At 43.0% G+C, this 18,742-nt stretch overlaps 1 protein-coding gene across 2 annotated transcripts in view; it reads right to left on the bottom strand.

Annotated features, from left to right (window-relative positions):
- The window catches only part of EDEM2 (ER degradation enhancing alpha-mannosidase like protein 2), a 551,481-nt gene that overhangs the window by 472,398 nt on the left and 60,341 nt on the right, over positions 1 to 18,742 (bottom strand). For both annotated transcript variants that reach the window (XM_069243891.1, XM_069243892.1), the window contains exon 2: positions 11,055 to 11,165. In XM_069243891.1, coding sequence (XP_069099992.1) covers positions 11,055 to 11,165 — 111 coding nt within the window. The remainder of the gene's footprint in view (positions 1 to 11,054; positions 11,166 to 18,742) is intronic.

Genomic DNA, 18,742 nt, shown 5'->3' with positions numbered 1-18,742 from the left:
CCTCATCCTGGACATCCCCGCCACTGCCACATCACAGACCACCTGAAAAACCTGCACTGGCTCCCAGACAACAAGAGAATCAACTTCAAACTTCTCCCCATGCTCACAAAACACTGCACAACACCGAACCAGAATAACTCCGAGTACTCTCCTTCTACACCCCGACAAGTCATCTCCGCTCCCCCGACTTCGCCCTCGTAACCGTCCCACAAGTCCGCAGAACTACAACCGGCGATTGATCATTCTTGTACCTCGCCACCAAAACGTGGAACACTCTTCCCACCCTCCTGCGCCAGACCAAAGACCTCCTTGCCTTCAAGAAACTTCTCAAGACCTGGTTGTTCAAGCAGTATCAGCACCTCCCCTGCCTCTCTTCAGCCCCTTGAGACCCTCACGGTTGAGTAGTGCGCTTTACAAATTCCTGATTGATTGAACTGGGAGACTGAAAAAATACACTGGAGGAAAACCTGGACAAGCAAGAGGACTGAGCACCTTCAGACCTGGATGTCTGAGTTATAAGAACAGTATACAATTCTTCAAGAACAAAAATAAGATTTCAAAAATCTCCCTTGAAAGAACAATGTCCACATCTGGGGCGCCCAAAGAAGAAATGAATGGGCTATTCCGTTGAGTGCTCCCTTCTTCGGCATTACACAGATTTTCAGGGACAAGGGTGCTCGATCTCGTATAATGGCAGATTTTTCAAGACGTCTCAACAGTGCATTAAACAGAGTGCAAGGACTTCAAACATGTCACATATCACCTATAGAGCAAAGATAAAGTTCAGATGGGGCCTTTCCTTCAGGCCGATTTTAAAATGAGAAGGTGAGAAGAATGACTTTTCTTCACTGAAGGACATTTATTCTGCTTTGGACCTTGAGGTAGTGAATGACAATGACTTTGGTTCCAGAAGGCACCATAGCACACTGCATCATCATAGGATGCAGAATGTACAAAATTCCTAGCATTCGTGAAGGAAAGTTTCCATTCTATTAAGGACACTGAGAAGAATATTATGCTCATCTTTCCTCCTTTATTATTACTCCAGCTGACTTCAACATGTAAATAAATTACCTTTCCCAGCAACACCTGGGAAAGGAAAAACTACTAAAATCAGCCCGTCAACTGTCCTCCTGCTCATCATAACGAACCTCGCTGCTTGTCATATCCTCTTTTATTCCTGCAACATGCTGAATTCCTCTTGTTTTTCCTCAGTCACCTCTGGAGGTATCTGATCCTGGAAGATTAACATACTTCTTGAGATCCATAGCCCGATAATCTATGAGAAAATACATACTTCAATTTTCAAGAACAACAGGGTACATGGTGTCGCACCACCCAGACCCACATATACACAATCGCCATAAAACAGGTTTAAATATATTATGCTTATACCTAATGGTGAAATCAATACTTTGACTGAAACATCAATATTCCAAGGGAGGGCAGGATCCCAAGAGACTAAACGTGGGAATAATTCCCACCTCCATGTCCTTAATAGGTTTGAAACTTTCCTTCAAAAATGCTAGGAAATGTTTTGCCCTATGTCAAGACCGGCAGCGAGGATTATGCTAGTTCAAAACTTGTCCACCACCAAGGACGCCATTTCCAAAACTGGATTGAAATAAATCCTTTTGAACATGGAGTTCAAGGACCAATCAGCTGCATTTAGTATATCTTCCAAGTGTGTACCAAGGGTAGACGCCTTCAAAGCCATTGCCCCTCTGACCGAGTAGGCGCCAAATTGTGACACTTCTATGCCAGCCGCTTGCATGATTCAACGGATCCAGCATGCAACTGTTTGAGAGGACCCCTCTTTGAAAGGTCTCTTCAGGGATATTAGTAACTTCTGCTCCCTGGGAGGGCAAAACTACTCCGTCATTCTCAGAGGCCTTCACACACCTGACCTCACACAACTTTGGTAACCTATCAAACAACGGAGAGGAGATCATCCTGGAATTAGTTTTCATCCTACATGAACATAACTGCTTCTGGGGTGAAGACCCTACCTGTCAGATCCAAAGCCTGGACATCGGAAACTCTGAAACAAGAAAGGAGACATAAGAGCATGGCCAGTTTCCCAGAGATTTGTTTACGAGAGAGAAAATAATTTCTAGTCCAAGCCTGAAAGAGGCGCAGGTCCCATAGATGTGATTCTGGTGGAAGAACCAAGCGGACCCCTCATGAGTTTGCACACCAAGGGATGTTCACCTACCTGATAGCCCTGAATTGGAATATGGCCCACTGAGATTGCTGACTTGAAGGTGTAGATCGTTCGGTAGGCTAGACCCTGCAATGCCAGAAAATTCAAAATCTGGAAAATATTGGTGCCCATGGGATCACAACATCTTTGTACACACTAATGAACCCATCTCATCCATGCTGATTTGTAGCACTTGGTGGTACGGTCTGCCCATGCTGCAGCCAACATACTTTCAGCCTCCTCTGAAAGTCCAAAGATTTTCCAGTGTTCCCTGTAAACCTCTACGCCCTAAGGGGTAACCTGCCTTGAAGAATTAACAGATGAGGATTCCAGAGTGGATACCGAAGCTGATCCAGTGCGTGGGCTAGTCGGATTGGAAAATCCCAAGAAAGTTCCAGAACCATACTTGCAATCTCCAACAAGGCGTGATGAGGAATATCTGTGCCTGCTGGCGCCTCACCAGAGTTGATAGCCTTGTGATCATCACAAATGGAGGTGAAGGCATAACACCCCCCCCACCCCCAACTCCTCAACCACTCCTGTGAGAAGATGCCTGTCGCCTCAGGATCCGGTCTCCAGCTGAAGTACTGATCCACCTGGTGGTCCGGATGTGATGTGAAAAGATCCACAGTGAATGGACCCCAACAGTTGTCGATCAGTCTGAATATCTGAGGATCCAACTGCCACATTCATGTTGGAACATTCAAAGTCCAAAATTGCTTGGCTAGGTCGCCAGTAGTTTGGATTTGGGGCCTCCTAAGTGGTTGATATACCAGACAGTGGATATATTGTCCATCTTCAGGAGAACATAACAGTACACTTGTTCCAGCACTGGACTGTCAATGAACCTGCCGTTAACTACAGGCAGTCTCCAAATCAAGCACCCCATCTAGACTTACTTGCGTCAAACTCTATCATCAAATGTGGAGCGGAGCCGAAAATGGCTCTTCCATTCCATGCCTCCATGTGGGTTAGCCACCAATGCATCTCCTCTCGGACTTGCTCGGTCAATGGAACTTGCATTGCATACTCGAGTCCCCTGCAGAGGTGAAAAGCCTTTGAAGTGCTCTGTAATGTGAGGGCGATAGCAGACCTACCACCCGAGCCATTTGCCACAAAGACGTTGATGGGCGGGACAGAGCACACCCCAATTCCCATTGGATTTTCACCATCTTTAATGAGGGGAGACTGGTTTTTTTTTTTTTCAGGAGACATACCCCAGAAAGGTTGTCTGCCTTAATTCAGATAGGGGGGGTACTTGAGATTTGGTTACTAGGCGTGGGTTTGATTTATTGGTGTTGACATGCTCAGACACCCACACATACTTAGTCTTCATTATTATATTTCTTGCAACCCAAGCAATATCATGGAATTTAGAACTAGAAACAGTATTGAGTAACTACTTACTGAAACAAGTATTTAAGTAGCCCAGTTAAGTGCCTTACTTCTGCAGGAAGTAGAAGACCTGAAGGCAGACACGTCTTTTCTCCCAGAAATTCACTTCATACAAAAGACTAGAAATGTTGCGATCCTGCCAGCTCTAAAAGCAATACTTTTTTCATCTTTGAGGAAAGCAGCAGCAGAAGGGGCACATGTGGACCCCTGCTGCTTGGTCATTAAATCTGACAGGCAGGGATCAAGGAATGCTAATGGGTGGTGACCAACATGAGCTGGAATGGCCAACAATTGTCGGTATCATCTGTGGATGCCCACAATCAAGGGCAAGAATTATTTTATTTTTTTTAAGTGCCACTCACTAGATAGTGACCTTTTCTTCAGGGTCACAGATTATTGAAGGTAATCTTAATTTGCCATGTGGCCCAAGTAGGATAGATCCAAATAAAAGTCAGGAGGGACACCAGCAATGTTTATGGACTGTAAACAATGACTAGAAGACCAAGATCTGAAAGATGCCTGCCACCATTAACACCCTCTCAATTCAAATATCTTCCACTTTTCAGCAGTACATCATGAATATACCAAGATTATTTGCTTATAGAACAACAACCTGCTAGACACAGCCAATCAAAGGTAATAGAAGCTTTATGACCACAACCCTTTGGATGGGAGTTTCAACTGCATTTCTAAGATCAGGACAACCATAAGTAGCTGGAAGCTAAACAAATCCTTACTCAAGAACACAGAGGCAATAGAAGCAGTGAAAAACCAGATTAGCATTTCATCTCCCTGAACTGTACACAAGAGGTTTGCAAGATCATCATCTGGTACATCTGTTGCGTAAACTGAGTCTCTGGTTCAGGTCTACAAGGTTTGTTTTCACACCCACAGGAGACCCGAGCGAATAAAGTTCATTGCACCTGCACTGAATGGAAAAGACAGGTTATTGTAGCCCAACAGAACCCAACCTAGTGCATAATTAAGGTAGTGTCAATGCTTTTGGTTTCCTAACAGGGAGAATTGGTAATCCCATTGATCCTTCAATAATGATTTACGTATTTAAGAGCACTAGAAATAAATTATATATGTCTAGAGCATACAATATTGGTAATAATATAGAAAATAAGAAGTAACTAAACTTTTCAACAGCAGTGAAATCGGAAACAAAAAACATTTTAACATCATAATTTATACCCCTTAATGCCCTCATTGTGCTATATCTAATCACTATGCTAGTTCTAGCAGAATAATAAATAAGCCTAAGTTTTAGAGGTGGTGCGCATACCTGAACAACAGGGTTTGTTGTCTGTTTGGAATAGCTTCTCAGATATTTCTAGCATAAGGCCGAGAGCTAGGAAATTACGTCTGCATTAGAATACAATCCTGGAACCAGTTCATGAAGGCAAAATGGAATGCCTTGCAGAGTCTTGCTGGAGGCTTCTTCAGTCAAGATGGATTCTGGTGCTGTGCTCATCTGATCTGCACTAGTGACTTGGGTAAAGATGTCACTTGATCGGCGTTTTATACTGTGGCTTATCCGATATGGGGAATTTCTGATATAACCTTAGGTATGTTGGACATAACCTGCTTGCATCAATATGTGTCTTTGACACATTATAATAGACAAATATAGTAATGATACAACAATTCAGAATACATTGTTAGGTTACTGCTGTTATCTAACTTTGAAATACAGATAACAAAGCCTTGTCCCAGACTGAAGTGACATTAGGTGTTTATATCTATGTAATGGTCTAGATAATTAGACTCGTTCCTAGAAAGACAATGACATGTTGTATCTAGGTCAGAGATAGACAGGCCAATGATCGAGCAGACAAAATTAAGTCAATTCTGTAAAAAGTCCAATATCATTCGCATCATTTTTAGCTTATTTACATTAGGTGTTCATTGACTGACCTTTAGATACAGATAACACTAATCTTGTATCAAACTTATGTCACTTTAGGTGTTTACAAAGACACTGTTTAGATGACCAGTGTCTACTACATACCTAAAAATGGCTTCCTCATGCTTTCACACATCTTATGAAAGATGATGACATGCAGTTTCTGGGCCACAGGAAAACAAGCAGGCTAGACTAAAATGGAACCTGCAGCTACATTGAGCCTGTTCTGTATGTTTTTAAGAACCTAAAACTAAAAATAAGAAGCCTAAAAGCAAATGATTAAAAAAGATGAAACACTAGAAGCGTGGAGGAAAAATAGTTGTAAGATTTATGACAGTTCCAGTTTTTTTTTTTTTTTATATATATATTTTTTTTTTTAAATAAACAATGACTAAATCACTGAATGCGTTTTTGATTGGTCTTGCTTATCAAAACTTCATGACATATTCATTTACATATTTACAGAATAAAAGCACATGCCAAAAACGTGCATTTGATGAAACAGCAATTCATCACTTGTCGCAAGTTCAATAACACGTCTTCAAACTGACATGACAAAGGTGGGGCCTCTGAAATGGAAGACATGTTCCCTATAATACATCCTTAAGGATAAGCTGAGAGGCACTATTCTTAGGGAAGTAGCCCACCTAAAGATGAGAAGTCCTACTACTGAGGCTTACAGAAGAACTGTAGGAAGTGTAAGATAGGAGCAAAGGTGCATCAACCAGAATGTAACGGAGTAAACTAACAGCATTGAGAAGACAGAATTGTACCGTAGAAAATTACAGAGCCAAGTATATAATACAAAGGTTGGTTATGTATTGTAGGTAAGAAGATCTTTTTGACATGGTTGCCCCCACTTTTTGTCTGGTGTCAGTGTGTTTTGACTGTAGTACACTGAGATCCTGCTAGCCAGGTCTCCAGTGTTGGTGTTCTCTCACCTAAATTTGGTTGGAAAGTACCTCTTACACCGCACAATTGGCATGCTGGTGTACCCCTGTAAGTCTCTAGTATTTAGTACTTGGGTACCCAGGGCATTGGCACCCCAGGGGATCAAAACTGGCCGGTGCACTGTCTAACACCAGACTCAAGCTGCACAGCCATGTAGGAATAAGCCACAGAAATCAAGAAACAAAAATCCACTCCAAGTAAACCATTTTACTCCAAATGTATTCCAACATTCTTCAATGATTGATGAACTTCACACAGGAGCAGTGCGATGCCAAACATTAAATACTAAAAAAAATGCCCATCCAGGCCTTTTTCTGCAGCATGTTAAAATTTACTTTTCATCCTGGGTAACTCAAGATTTCACCCAATGCATTTCGGGTAGGAAGCCCTTCGTCAGGGGTAACTACAATATAAAAAAAGATCCAATCAAACCATGGATAACCTTTTGAAATGTAAGTAAACATTACAAATTAACCACAGGCTCAATACAATCCATGCAGTAAATAACCAAGAACCCCCATCAAACAAATCACAACTAATTACACTACAAAGTCCATGCACAATCAATGTCAAACCAAAAAAATATTTTAAAAATGTGCATTATTGGATGCGTGTGCTGTTACTCTGAAAGAAAAAAGCTAAAGTGCAGAATTAGGTGTAAATCAATAGATAGTCTTTCAATGCTCCTGAAATCTTTCCCATCTCACCGCTGAAATAGACCACGTAACCACTTGATCTGACTCCAACTACCATACGCACAAACCGAACAAGTCATTAATGAACAGTCAATAACTATAACAGGTATACCCCGTCCATTTAAATAATGGTGACATTTAAAAACACAACACGACTGTGAAAAACAGTCCAAAAACATGTCCTACAAAGTAAAACATATTATACTTACCACACAAAGGACAGGGGTCTGACCACCCCTCTGTCCAGCTCTTCCCCTAGGGAGGTGCCCAGAGCTCTGCCAAGTGGCCACTTGATTCTGTCATCTTGGAAATAAGAGGCGGCCCCTGGGAGCATCTGACTGGTCAGTCCACCAGAGTAGCGTTCCTCACTACTTCCTGGATAGGTGGCTCGCTGCAGAAGCTGTCCAACCCCCTTAATGGGTTACTTAAGGGCTTCCCTGAGGGTGGGACCCTAGATTATTCTGCAAGATTCTTCTTCAAGACACGTCTGCTGCTGGACATCAGATTCTGCTGCTGGACTTTACCAGGAACCAAGACAAGACTACAACTGGTAGGAGGTCTCCTACTGCAACTTTGTCCCTGAATATTGCAAGGACTGCTACTTCCGTGGCCATGCATCCTCCAGAGTCAAGGACTCTGCCTCCATTAAGGACAGTAAGAAGGAATCTCCCTTGGAGTGAGGGAGACACTCCTCTGCAGGAACCTCAACATCCGGTTTGTGGATCCTGCTGTCCCACAGACTCTTCAAGGCTCTGCAACACAGGTGGTGGTTCTGTGGCTCTCCAGCGATCTGACCTATCGTCTTTGCAATCTGGAAGATTGTTGTCCTTCGTTGAATCGGCTTAGATGGACCCCCTGTGCAATGTCTGTGTTTGTCATTGCCAAGGCTAGTTGGCTCTTCAGTCTGAAGACCTCCTAGCTCCAAGAAGGCCCAGCCTTAAGAATCACACAGCTCCGAAGCCCGATGTCCTCCCTGCAACGCATGCAACGTTGGCATCAATCTTCGTTGTGCTGCAGAGACCTCCTCGCGACTCCCTGTGACTGTTGCCAGAGGGTCCTCCTGGGGGTCTCCATTGATTACTGCTGGCCCTCCTTCTTGCTGAGGGCTGGCCCCGACTTACCTGTAAAGGCAGAGTCCCTGGGATCTTGTTGGGCCCCACTCCTGCAACTCTTCTTGCACCACATCTTTTGCATTTGCCAAAGCTTGTTGGTGGTCCTGCTGGCCAATGACACTCCTACAATTAGACAACTGGTGTGGGATAGCTCATGGGTGACTCCAGAGATCCCTCAGCATTGCTTGGACTCCACAGCTGCATCTTCAAGGTCTCCATCCTACAGTGAAGTATTCAAGGGAAGGGTGGGCATTGCCCTCCTGCACCCCCTGGGCGGCTCCAGGTGATTTTGGACTCTGTCCCCAATCATCCCAAAACCATGCCTGGGTTCCACCGAACCCGGTCCACAGGACACTATAGCAGCCAAGGTACCCATTGACTTCAACTGGAGGTTCTAACAAGACTTCACCCCTATGCACCGGGGCTCACTGGTAAGTACTTCATTTCTCTGGGTATCTGGGGTGAGGGGGGGGGGGGGGGGGGGCACTCTTGAACTTTCCTGGACTTAACAGGTTTCCTCAGGGTCTTCTGGGAAGGGTCCTGAAACACAAAACCTCTAACCGCGACTTCCTCCTGGTAACATCTCTGCAAACGGGCGCCGGGGGAAACGAAGTTTCTTACCTCTGGTGTTTTAGTACTTCCCAAGTCCGCAAGATCCTTGGATGTCTTAGTTAGTTGTGACTTTCTCATCCCATTTTTTTTTAGTATAGGATTTTGGCCGGCCTAATAGGGGCCCATGTTATTTTATTCCTTTACTTATCTGTTTCTAAGTATATTTTTCTGTGTATTTATCGCCAGTTAGGTGATATACCAAATTAGTTTAGTGCCTGTGTTTTAATAAATAATACATTATTTTTTCTAACACTGGTGTGGTTCTTTCTTGTGTGAACAACACTGACTGACTGTTGTGGTATTAGCAATTGCTTTACACCCTTTCCGATAAGCCCGAGCTGCTCTCCACGGCTACCCTATGACAGTTTTGGTTATTTGGAACTACTAACACCTTCACTAAGGGTTGCCTGGACTCAGTACAGGGTACCTCAGCATATACTGAGCCAGCCCCCTACATGTGCCATTACTAAAATGGAAATAAAACAAGAAGATTACCGGCTAATATGCTGTGCATTCGCTAAGCCCATTGTGTTATTTTGCAGGTGAAAGATGAAACCGGAGTAGTGCTGGTGTTGGAGGAAAGGAAATTTCCCCCTTTCCAATCCTTTTATCACAAACTGTAAGCAGCAGAGTAAGCTGGCCAGAATCTGCAATTCGCTCTCCATATACCTACGATAACTTAGAGCTACAGAAGTGTAGATTCTAACTCCATCTTCAGTTAAGGAGGAGACTCAAGTGATCAGAGGTGTAAGGTTTACCAAGGCCAGCGGACCGGATGGCTTCACTCAACTTTTTATAAGATATTCGTGTATTGCTTGCTTCCCCTCCTGACAGAGGTCTTTAATGTGTTTAATGGGTCTCATTGTCTCAAAGAGTGAGTCTAAGCACAAGTCCCTTCCTTTCCTTTAAAGGACAAATGCATATTAATGAAGAGAGTCTTAATCATCAGGTTACCACACTTCTAATGTATAACCTCTTAGGTACAAGTTTTAGCTATCATCATTTTCCTCACTATTTGGATAATGCTGGAAAGGTGGGCAGTGATAAATACAATGTCTTCCAATCCTTTTTAGTAGTGCAGTACACTGTTTAATTACTCCAAAAACTAGAACGAACACTGAAAAGGCCAGATGATGGTAGCATTACAAACATTTTAGTTACTGAATCAGGATGATGCAAAACCAAAGGAAGGAGACTACCTCTAATACTGACTTTGTAAGTCACTATTCTGTTGCAAATGATATATACCACTAGCTACAGGGCAGTGGTCGTGTGAACAAACCGAGAATACAAAGATAAAATTGTAGTCCCAAATTAAGATCATTGACTCACTTCGTTCACATGGAACAAGAGGACTATTGTTTTCTTGTATTTAAGAGTATTCATGGAGACCAACATAATTAAAGCAAAGCTCTCCTCATGTAATTTCCTTAAAGTCAACAGAATCAATGGTTCAGTGATTCCTCGAGTGCCTAAGATCTTATTTTTTTTTCTTCTTTTCCCAGTGAAAAGCTTTTCAAAGCAAATAGCATCAAACAGTTCTTTCTATATACAGTATGTAATCTAATTCTAAAAAGAAAACAGTCTGAAATGGTGAAAAGAATTAGCACCCACTATCGAAAAGTGAACAAGATTATTGAACAAGGTGGGATGAAATCAGACAAAAGAGTGAAATCATGCCAGCTAAAGGCAATACAGTTATGATTGCAGGAAAGAGGACATACAGTGGTGGGTGTACAGTGTATGTAAATGTTATTTACAGTTGAATCAAGTATAAAACAAAGTCAAGCATACGTTATCCAAAATACTGAGCTGAGCCACCGTAAATGGAGGTTTATGTGCTTTTAAGTTTCCAAACTCCTTATGATGTGCTGGTTAGAATTTTGAAAATTATAAATATGTATCTGCAAAAAAAAAGAAAAAAAAAAAAAAAAAAAAACCTTGATCACGGGAATAACCCCAGTCTGATACATTTCATCTTCCAATGTTTACACGCATATATTGACCTGATGTATGATAATAAATGTTATCATTGACAGTACACAAATTAAATTAAATTCCAGAGGCAATTGACACAGCTTTGTTATGAATAGACTACTGCGAGCAGAGTTAGAATCTTTATTACATGAGAAAATAAAGTGATGTCATCGTTCTTTCACTCATCATTTTTACAGTACCTTCCCCAGGTGTCCTGACCATCACACGTAAGGGGTCGAAGCTCATCATATGGGAAGGCGTTTTCAAGATAATTGTTGTATGCATGGTAGAACATAGACTTAATCCGGTCCCTGTCAGACAGAGGAATAGAAAACAAGTATTAAAAACGCTTTACAGCTCAATAAATACAGAGTACTGTCTGTCTGCCATCAAACGATTTAAGGACTAAACATGAGAAGTGATTACGTGTTGACTGTAAGTCACTGGATCAACCAATAGTAAGCAGTTATTTGCATTATTAAATAAAAAATATGCATTACAAAAAAAAAAAAAAAATCTGTTTAACATAGAGTTAGTAAATTTGCACTGATGTTATTCAGAATAATGCAACAAACATAATCTTGGTTCTAAAGATGATCTCTTTATTTGTGTGCTTTTACAGCCACCAAGTTCAAGTTTATTATGTTACGGAACTCCGATGGAGATCCACATAAGATAAAAACATAAATACACAATGAGAAGAAATATAAGAAATAACATTTGAATTAAACTTTGATAGTCTGAAATAAATTAATACAAAGTTATAAAACACTTAAAATAGTTGAAAACTCTAGCACAGAACATTTCATTAGGTGGAATAAATAAGGCTTGAAATAAATTTGATGCAGATCTGAGTGAGGGAGATAGACAGATGGGGCGCAGCCACTTGCGACGATAATGCAATAAGATGGAACAAATTAAGACAACATGCGTCAAATCCTGAACGCCATTATAGCATAGATTACAAATAGCGGAGGAGCCAAACCATTTTGCTTGTAATGTGTTCAGGGGAAGTTACCCCTGTTGCAGCAGGAGCCAAAATCTTTTCACCCCATGAGGCAAGTTCCAGATAAGGTACGGCTGCCTGACCCCTGGCCTTAAAGAGTCAGCTATTATATGGAAACTCTGTCTATGTTTACAGACCCGACTATCCTGGCTGAAACTCACTGCCCAAGTTGCTTCCCTGAGAGCGAATTCAAGCTGTGCTGGTGAGAGGGTAAAAATTGCAGCTGGATCTGGTTGTAAGAGATCCATGGCATATAAGAAATTCCTACTGATGGTATATTTTACTTTGTGACTAGCTAATATTTCTTTTTTTTAGCAGTGACCGCAAGGAGTTGTTACAGCTCATCATCAAATTAAACATCCAACGGATTATTGCGGCCAGGCCTTGAATAAAAGCACTAAGCAGGCCCAACTCAAGTCTTAATAACAGTGCAGAGAAGGCAGAGTTTACGGTTAAAATATTTCTTAAACACGTCCTTCGAGTTTGTCGAGAAAGATCCACTTAGAAACTGCAATATGCTCAATGCCATACAGTAACGATGGAGGTATCTTTACCCGATATACCTGTAAGAGATGCTTAAAATGCCTTCTGCCCGTTTTTCTATAGAGGGTATTCAAACCATTGGCTTGAGATTGGGCCTTTCTTTGATTATGCTCAATATGCTCTCTTTCTCTGAGATTCCCACAGACAATTTTACCAAGAAATGTTTAAGAGGTTACTCTTTCAAGCTGCTGAGCTCCCAAGGTCCAATTAAAATTGCTGTACTTTAATTTTTTGTTCCCATGAAAGCACAAGATTTAACTTTTTTAGCAATTTATCTTTAAAAAGTGCACTTCAGAATATTGCTCCAGGGCTTTAGCCTATTAATCCCCATTGGGGTATGATCTGAAATGTTTATGTCATCTGCATAAAGTAGGCAGCATAATGATCTGCCTCCTAATTTGGGAGCAAAACCCTCACATGAAGTTAAATGTGCTGGTAAGTCTGAAAGATACAGAGAAAATAACAGTGGAGCTAACATCCATCCTTGTTTTAGGCTGTTTTTAGTTAGTATTACATGGGATCGACCTAGTTCACCCCCTAGGAAAAGTCTGCACCAGGTGGAGGAGTAAAGAGCAACCACGAAGTCAAAGAGGGGGCTGGGCATGCCTAATCTTAAAAGCTTCTTCCGTAACAGAACACAGTCAACCTTATCAAATGCTGTGGAGAAATCTATGAAGGTTGCATAGATTTGTTCCCCTTTCAGAGAGACATATTTTTAATTAATTACTTGCAAAATGGAAATGTTGTCAATTGTGCCATGATTTTTCCTAAAACCTGACTGCTCTAAGGGAATAATTTTGCACCTTTCTGCCCAATCAGTCATCTGTGACAGCAGGAATTTAGCAAAAATGTTTCCGACCGAATCTAATAGTGCAATCTGTCAGTAATTCATAGGACAGTTTTGATCCCCTTTTTTATACAAGGGGGCTATAACGCTACCCTTCCAAGAATGGGGAACATCCCTGACTTCATAACAATGCTGGAACACCGGAAATAAAATCTTGCACCAGGAGGATATGTCATGTTTTATTAACAATACTGGAATTTCATCAGGTCCCATTGCTGCGGAACTACGCATTCCTTTTATTGTAGTCTGAATTTCTTTTAGGGTTGGATATGAGTATTGGGAATCTGATCTGGTTAGAGGGATATCCACAGTAGTACCATTAGAGGCATAAAGAACGGATAGAAATGTTGACCAGCTTAACTCACAAATAGCTATTGGGAGGGGTTTGGTTCTAGAACTGCACCCTTCGGCAATCAGGGACCAAAACCGCCTAGTATGGCCGGAAAAGGCTGCTTCTCTTATTGCGACCCAGGATCTATCTGTGGCGACCCTTTTTAGGCGTGCTCTTAATATCCTTATCTTTCTTTTTAGAATGTCTAACTGGGATTGCCTCATGGGTGTAGGATTCCTATACTGTTTACGGATTAGAGCGTTTATTTCTCTGTTTACTAATAAAAGGGGGGAGGGTTTTGCATTTGTTCAGAGGCTTTTGACTAGAAATTGAAGCAACTAGTTGCATGAAACAAATGAAACTCCATTTCGTTCCCTACCAAGCTACCAAGGTCAATCAAGGTACGTTCCAGAATACCTTTAAGCCCCTTAAAACTATTTGCGGACCATTATGTTCTGCCATTTTTAACGCTTAGCTGGGGATGCTGCCCTGCTAGACTCCACGTATCAGAACGTTGCGCCTTCAAATCAAGAGATACTACCAGAACATTGTGATCACTAAGGGTGGTCTGTACTACTAATAAATCCTTTAATACAGTATAGAGAAAGACTGGTAGTTTGTTACCACATAGTCCAGGATTGCGGCACCCCCAGGTGATTTATGGGTCGGATGGGCTTGAGAGTCAGATGGAAGTCTACCATTAGCAATCACACAATCATTCTCTCTCAAATATTCTAGAAAGAGCCTCCCACGCTTATCAGACTTTATTTTGGGGGGGGAAATACAAGGCGGCAATCTAAATGCTTCTTCCTTTAACAAATCCCAGAAGTATGCAAGCCCCGGGTTAGAAATCTTACAATTTAGGTCTCCTTCCAATATGATTTGGGCTTTTGGGTCCCTGTCATAAAGTTCCTTTATGTAAAGAAAAACCTTCAATAGGAGAATATTAAAAAGGGACACCGGGCGGAACATAAGAATTAAAGTGAGGAAGACTACTTTGTTTCCAACTTCAATGCGGTGTAATGTTACTGCTAAAAACAAATAACTGGAATCCCTAAAGCATTCATGGTGCCAATGTAGTCTATTCGATAGCAAACATGCAACTCCCCCTTTGCGTGACCCCTCGTTGAGGGGGAGGCCTTACAACAAAAGGAATATTAATTTTTAAGCTGAAGCTCCCCAATAAACCAGGTTTCTTGGAGACAAATTATATCGGAATTCAGAAAAATCTATTTTTTCCCCTTTAGACTTTATACCTGCCACATTCCAGGATACAAAGGTACGCTCATTGCTACATTAGAGGTGCTATTGGTCTAGAGATTGTAGTAGAACTACTCAGAACTGCTGGTAACCAATTCCAAGAGTGGGGGTTGATACTTAAATCAGTAGGTGGACAAACAGGAGTGTCCCCAAATAATACTTCCAGGCCGCAGGCCCCCAGGTGAATTTTTAGGTCCTGGTAAGTGTGAGAGTTTATGTCCTGTTTAACCAAAGGGATGTCTGAGGGGAGAGGTTTCCACACACCATCGGAAAGTTAGAGATCCTGCTTGGTTAGCCTTAAAGCCATCTCGCTCAAAACAGGAACTACATCAATACCTTTACGTTGTAAAGACTCCAAATTGGTTAGTATTTTGTTAACGGTCAAATTGGAGAAAAACAATACACGTGACGACAGACAAGAATCTGCGACCTTCAAGAAAACCAAATGTATGTCTTTACTTTCAATCATTCTTAGGGATTCAATACTGGAGAAACATTTTAACAATTAAGATCTGTTTAAGAAAAGATCTTTGTCAAATAAGAGCATGAAATCTAATGTTAAGGTGTCCACAGGGTAGCGACCCTGTCCTATTGAAACAGGTTGCAGCCAGGTCTGGGCGGGTGTAGGACCTGTGGTGGCTTCGAAGGATTGAGCAAGGGGATAACCTAGTTGATTGAAAGGTAGTTGGCTCATTGGTTGAAATTTGGTTGGCTGTTCCGGAAATGTCGATAGTGGGTGGTGGTTGCACGTTGACAGAGAGGCGGAAGGTGCGAGGCAAGAATGTAAAGCTGGATCCTCCTGGATTAAGGAATCTTGCAGGCCAGATTGTACCTTGTAAAAACATAGCTTTCTCTGACATTTTGTTTGGGATGTCTCCGGGTTGATTTTTTAGGCCATTTTTTTCTTTCTTTTTATGTATTGGAGGCTGAGGTACTAGTTAAGATGTTAGCCTTTAAACGAGCTTTAAGGATTGGAACATAGCCGTCTCGGGATTTTTGCAGACCGGTTTAGTGTCTGTCTCTGTTGTAAAGTCTCTCAGTACAAATCTGATGGAGTTAACTGGGCTTTCAATTGGCATGAGACGTGGGGGTTGTCCCACCTGCGGAGAGCTCCAGCCTGGGAACAAAAGTCAATACCGGTGTGATTCCGTTCTAGGAGATCATTGCAGTGCTGCTTGCGGAAACTAGGAATTATTCCATTGCTAGTTGCAAGTTCTTTTAAAATGGTCGTTACGGAGTCGAAAATACAATCGGACCCGCCAACCAATTTTTCTAAAAGTTTCAAAATGGAGGATAGAAGACACTCTAGGCTTGAGAGAGAAGAGGAGACAAAAGTCTTTTGATCAAGATTATTGCTTAAGGGATTAATGTTTAGGCTCAGATCAGGTGTTACTGAAAGGTGAGAACAAAAAGAGGAGTGGTTGGAGAGTGTACTACTAAAAAGCCCTAATCCCTTGGGTAGAGAGGGAGGCGAAGGCAGGGGAGGAGCAGCTTCCTGATGAGATCAATATCTTTGGATAAGTTCTAAGTCTGGATCAGGGAGGGTGAAATCCATGGGAAGATTCACCTGGTTGGTAAATGAAAAAAGAGCAACAGAGCCAGAATTCTGAGATGAAGGTTCCTTTGGCGGGGGTAAGCTGATCACGTCATGATTCAGTAAATGAGTTATAGCTGAAGCAGGTGAAGAGACTGTGCAACAAGTCACAGGCTCACGAATGGAGGAAGATGTATGAGACAAAGCTGGGCTCTTATTTAGATCAGCAAAGACATGTGCGAGGGCTGATTCCTTGTGACATGGACATGTGGAAAGGGGTTGCTCTGGTAAAGAAAAACCCTTTTGATCTAAAGATTCCGGCTTAGAAGGAATAAGGGGAGCCTTCTCTTTATGCCATAGGGAGAAAATGTGATTTTGCCATTTTAGGCCTGAGGTATTTAAAACTTTATTGCGCAATGGATTCGATTTTGTTTTGAACATAATCTCCCCAAAACCAGACGACCGGATCTCAATTTTTTAGCCGTCATTTTGTCCTCCGCGCGTTAGATCCCAGTCCTTTCAGTGTCAAGCCACCAACACCTCTCTCGTGGCTTCTATGGCTCTTTAAACTGAGGATATGAAAGAAGAATATGCTACCCTGTATCGTCGATATATCGCCCACAACCTTTGTGCAGGCCTATAAGATTTCTTTAAACGTAGTAAGGCGAGGCGGTGGTAGTAAAATTACAGCGATTTCACTGTGCTCTTGATCACCAGCTGCAATATTATGTGGCGCAGCTCCCAGAAGCCAAAGACGCCGCACCAAACCACGAATCTGCAGAGGACCGGCCAGGAAGTCTGAAATTTGTGGGCGGGCCACCTGCACTCACCCACAACCTCCGCAATCTCCTCTGCCCCTTCCCAAGGAACCAGAAATGGGCTCCTTGCCCACAACGGAACAACAATGGGGCAGCAGGGCAAAAAGACGGCCACCAGCGGAGGAGTGGTAACTTGCTGCACTCACTATCTCTACGGCCCTCTCCGCAGGTTCTTGAATGGGCTCCTTGCCTACAGCAGAGCGGCTGACATAAGGGTGGCAGGGCAGGGGCAGAACGGCCCCCACCAGGGAGCTGTAGTATACTGTATTTGTTTGTCACCGCTGCCCCCCTCCTCCATCCGTCCGTGTGGTCCTTATGGGCACCTTGCCCGCAGCGGAGGGACGAGGAGGTGGGGTGGGAAGAAAGACAAGGCAGTCAGGAGCACAAAGAACAAAAAAGCAAGAAAAGGATTTTTCAGTTTTATGGGCTCCTTGCACGCAGCTGAGAGACAATGCGGTGAAGAGGTAACAAGGAAAGGCAGTCAAGGGCCAACAGACCAGCACAAAACGATGGCATCCAACAGGCAGATAGCCCCCTAATGATAAGCGGTGGACTCCGATGGCTTACCGCACTAGTGAACCAGGCAGGGCCGCCGACCTGCTCCCCTGCACCTGGGGCAATCCCGCTCCCGCAATCCTGCTTCAAAAGCCTGCAGGACCTTGATGAAGGGTGAGAGCTGGTGGACCGGGCCACCAAAACTACCCCTCTGCTCCCGGGGAGAGCCCCGAACCGTCGCAGTCCTGCGGGTCGGTCTTGTGGGTCCTCGATGAGGGGGGCGATCCTCCGGCGGGGAGCGGTAACTAGCAGCGGTGGGGCGAACAGTTACTCTGTTCCCCTGTGGCGCGGTCCTGTGACTTCCTGTGAGAGTACAGCGTATCTCCGTCTCCAACAGGCACAGTTTTAGCAGCTGATAATCTATGTGGAGTCAGCGTCTCAGCTCCTGGGTGCTTTTCCCAGTCTGTCACTATGCGTCCGCACTGTGCTTTTACAGGATTCATCTGACCTTGAAGATTAAGGCTCCAAAGTTGGAGATCCAGCCAACACGTTTTGCACTCCATTTAGCCAATAGTGTCTGGGGATTTCTCAAGGTTTATGCAGCATTGATATGCTTTCTTAACTCTTTATTGCACTGTATGTTACGCTTGCAATGCTGCGGCTTGTGCTGTCTCTTTAATGTGTGCTTGGGGGAAAACGGACACTGAAATGTCATGGAGATATGGGGGTGCTTATGCGGCTAGCACTGTTGCTGCCTTTCCTTCTGAAACATGACTTTGTTGTACCTATTCTCCAAGTTAAGGGTACCTCTAAGGCTACAGTCAGCGTTGCAAATGTTTCTGGGGAGCAAAGCTTGCTCTGCTGACACTCTTATTTTTCTGTCCAACTGTGCACATGTGTGTACTACTCCATGTAATCTACTGATAGACTCTTTTATGCACATGGTAGTCTATGACACGGGGGGGCACTCTTGATAAGACGGGCCCCTCATGAGCAGCCCTGCCACGTACCAAGCATGAGGGGTTAGACTAACGCATTTTAATGTGGTGGTCCG

The sequence above is a fragment of the Pleurodeles waltl genome, chromosome 7 (assembly GCF_031143425.1).
Source record: "Pleurodeles waltl isolate 20211129_DDA chromosome 7, aPleWal1.hap1.20221129, whole genome shotgun sequence".
In the NCBI taxonomy this organism is placed as follows: Eukaryota; Metazoa; Chordata; class Amphibia; order Caudata; family Salamandridae; genus Pleurodeles; species Pleurodeles waltl.
Note: the sequence above shows the minus strand (reverse complement) of the source record. Positions and strands in the feature narration are given on the sequence as shown.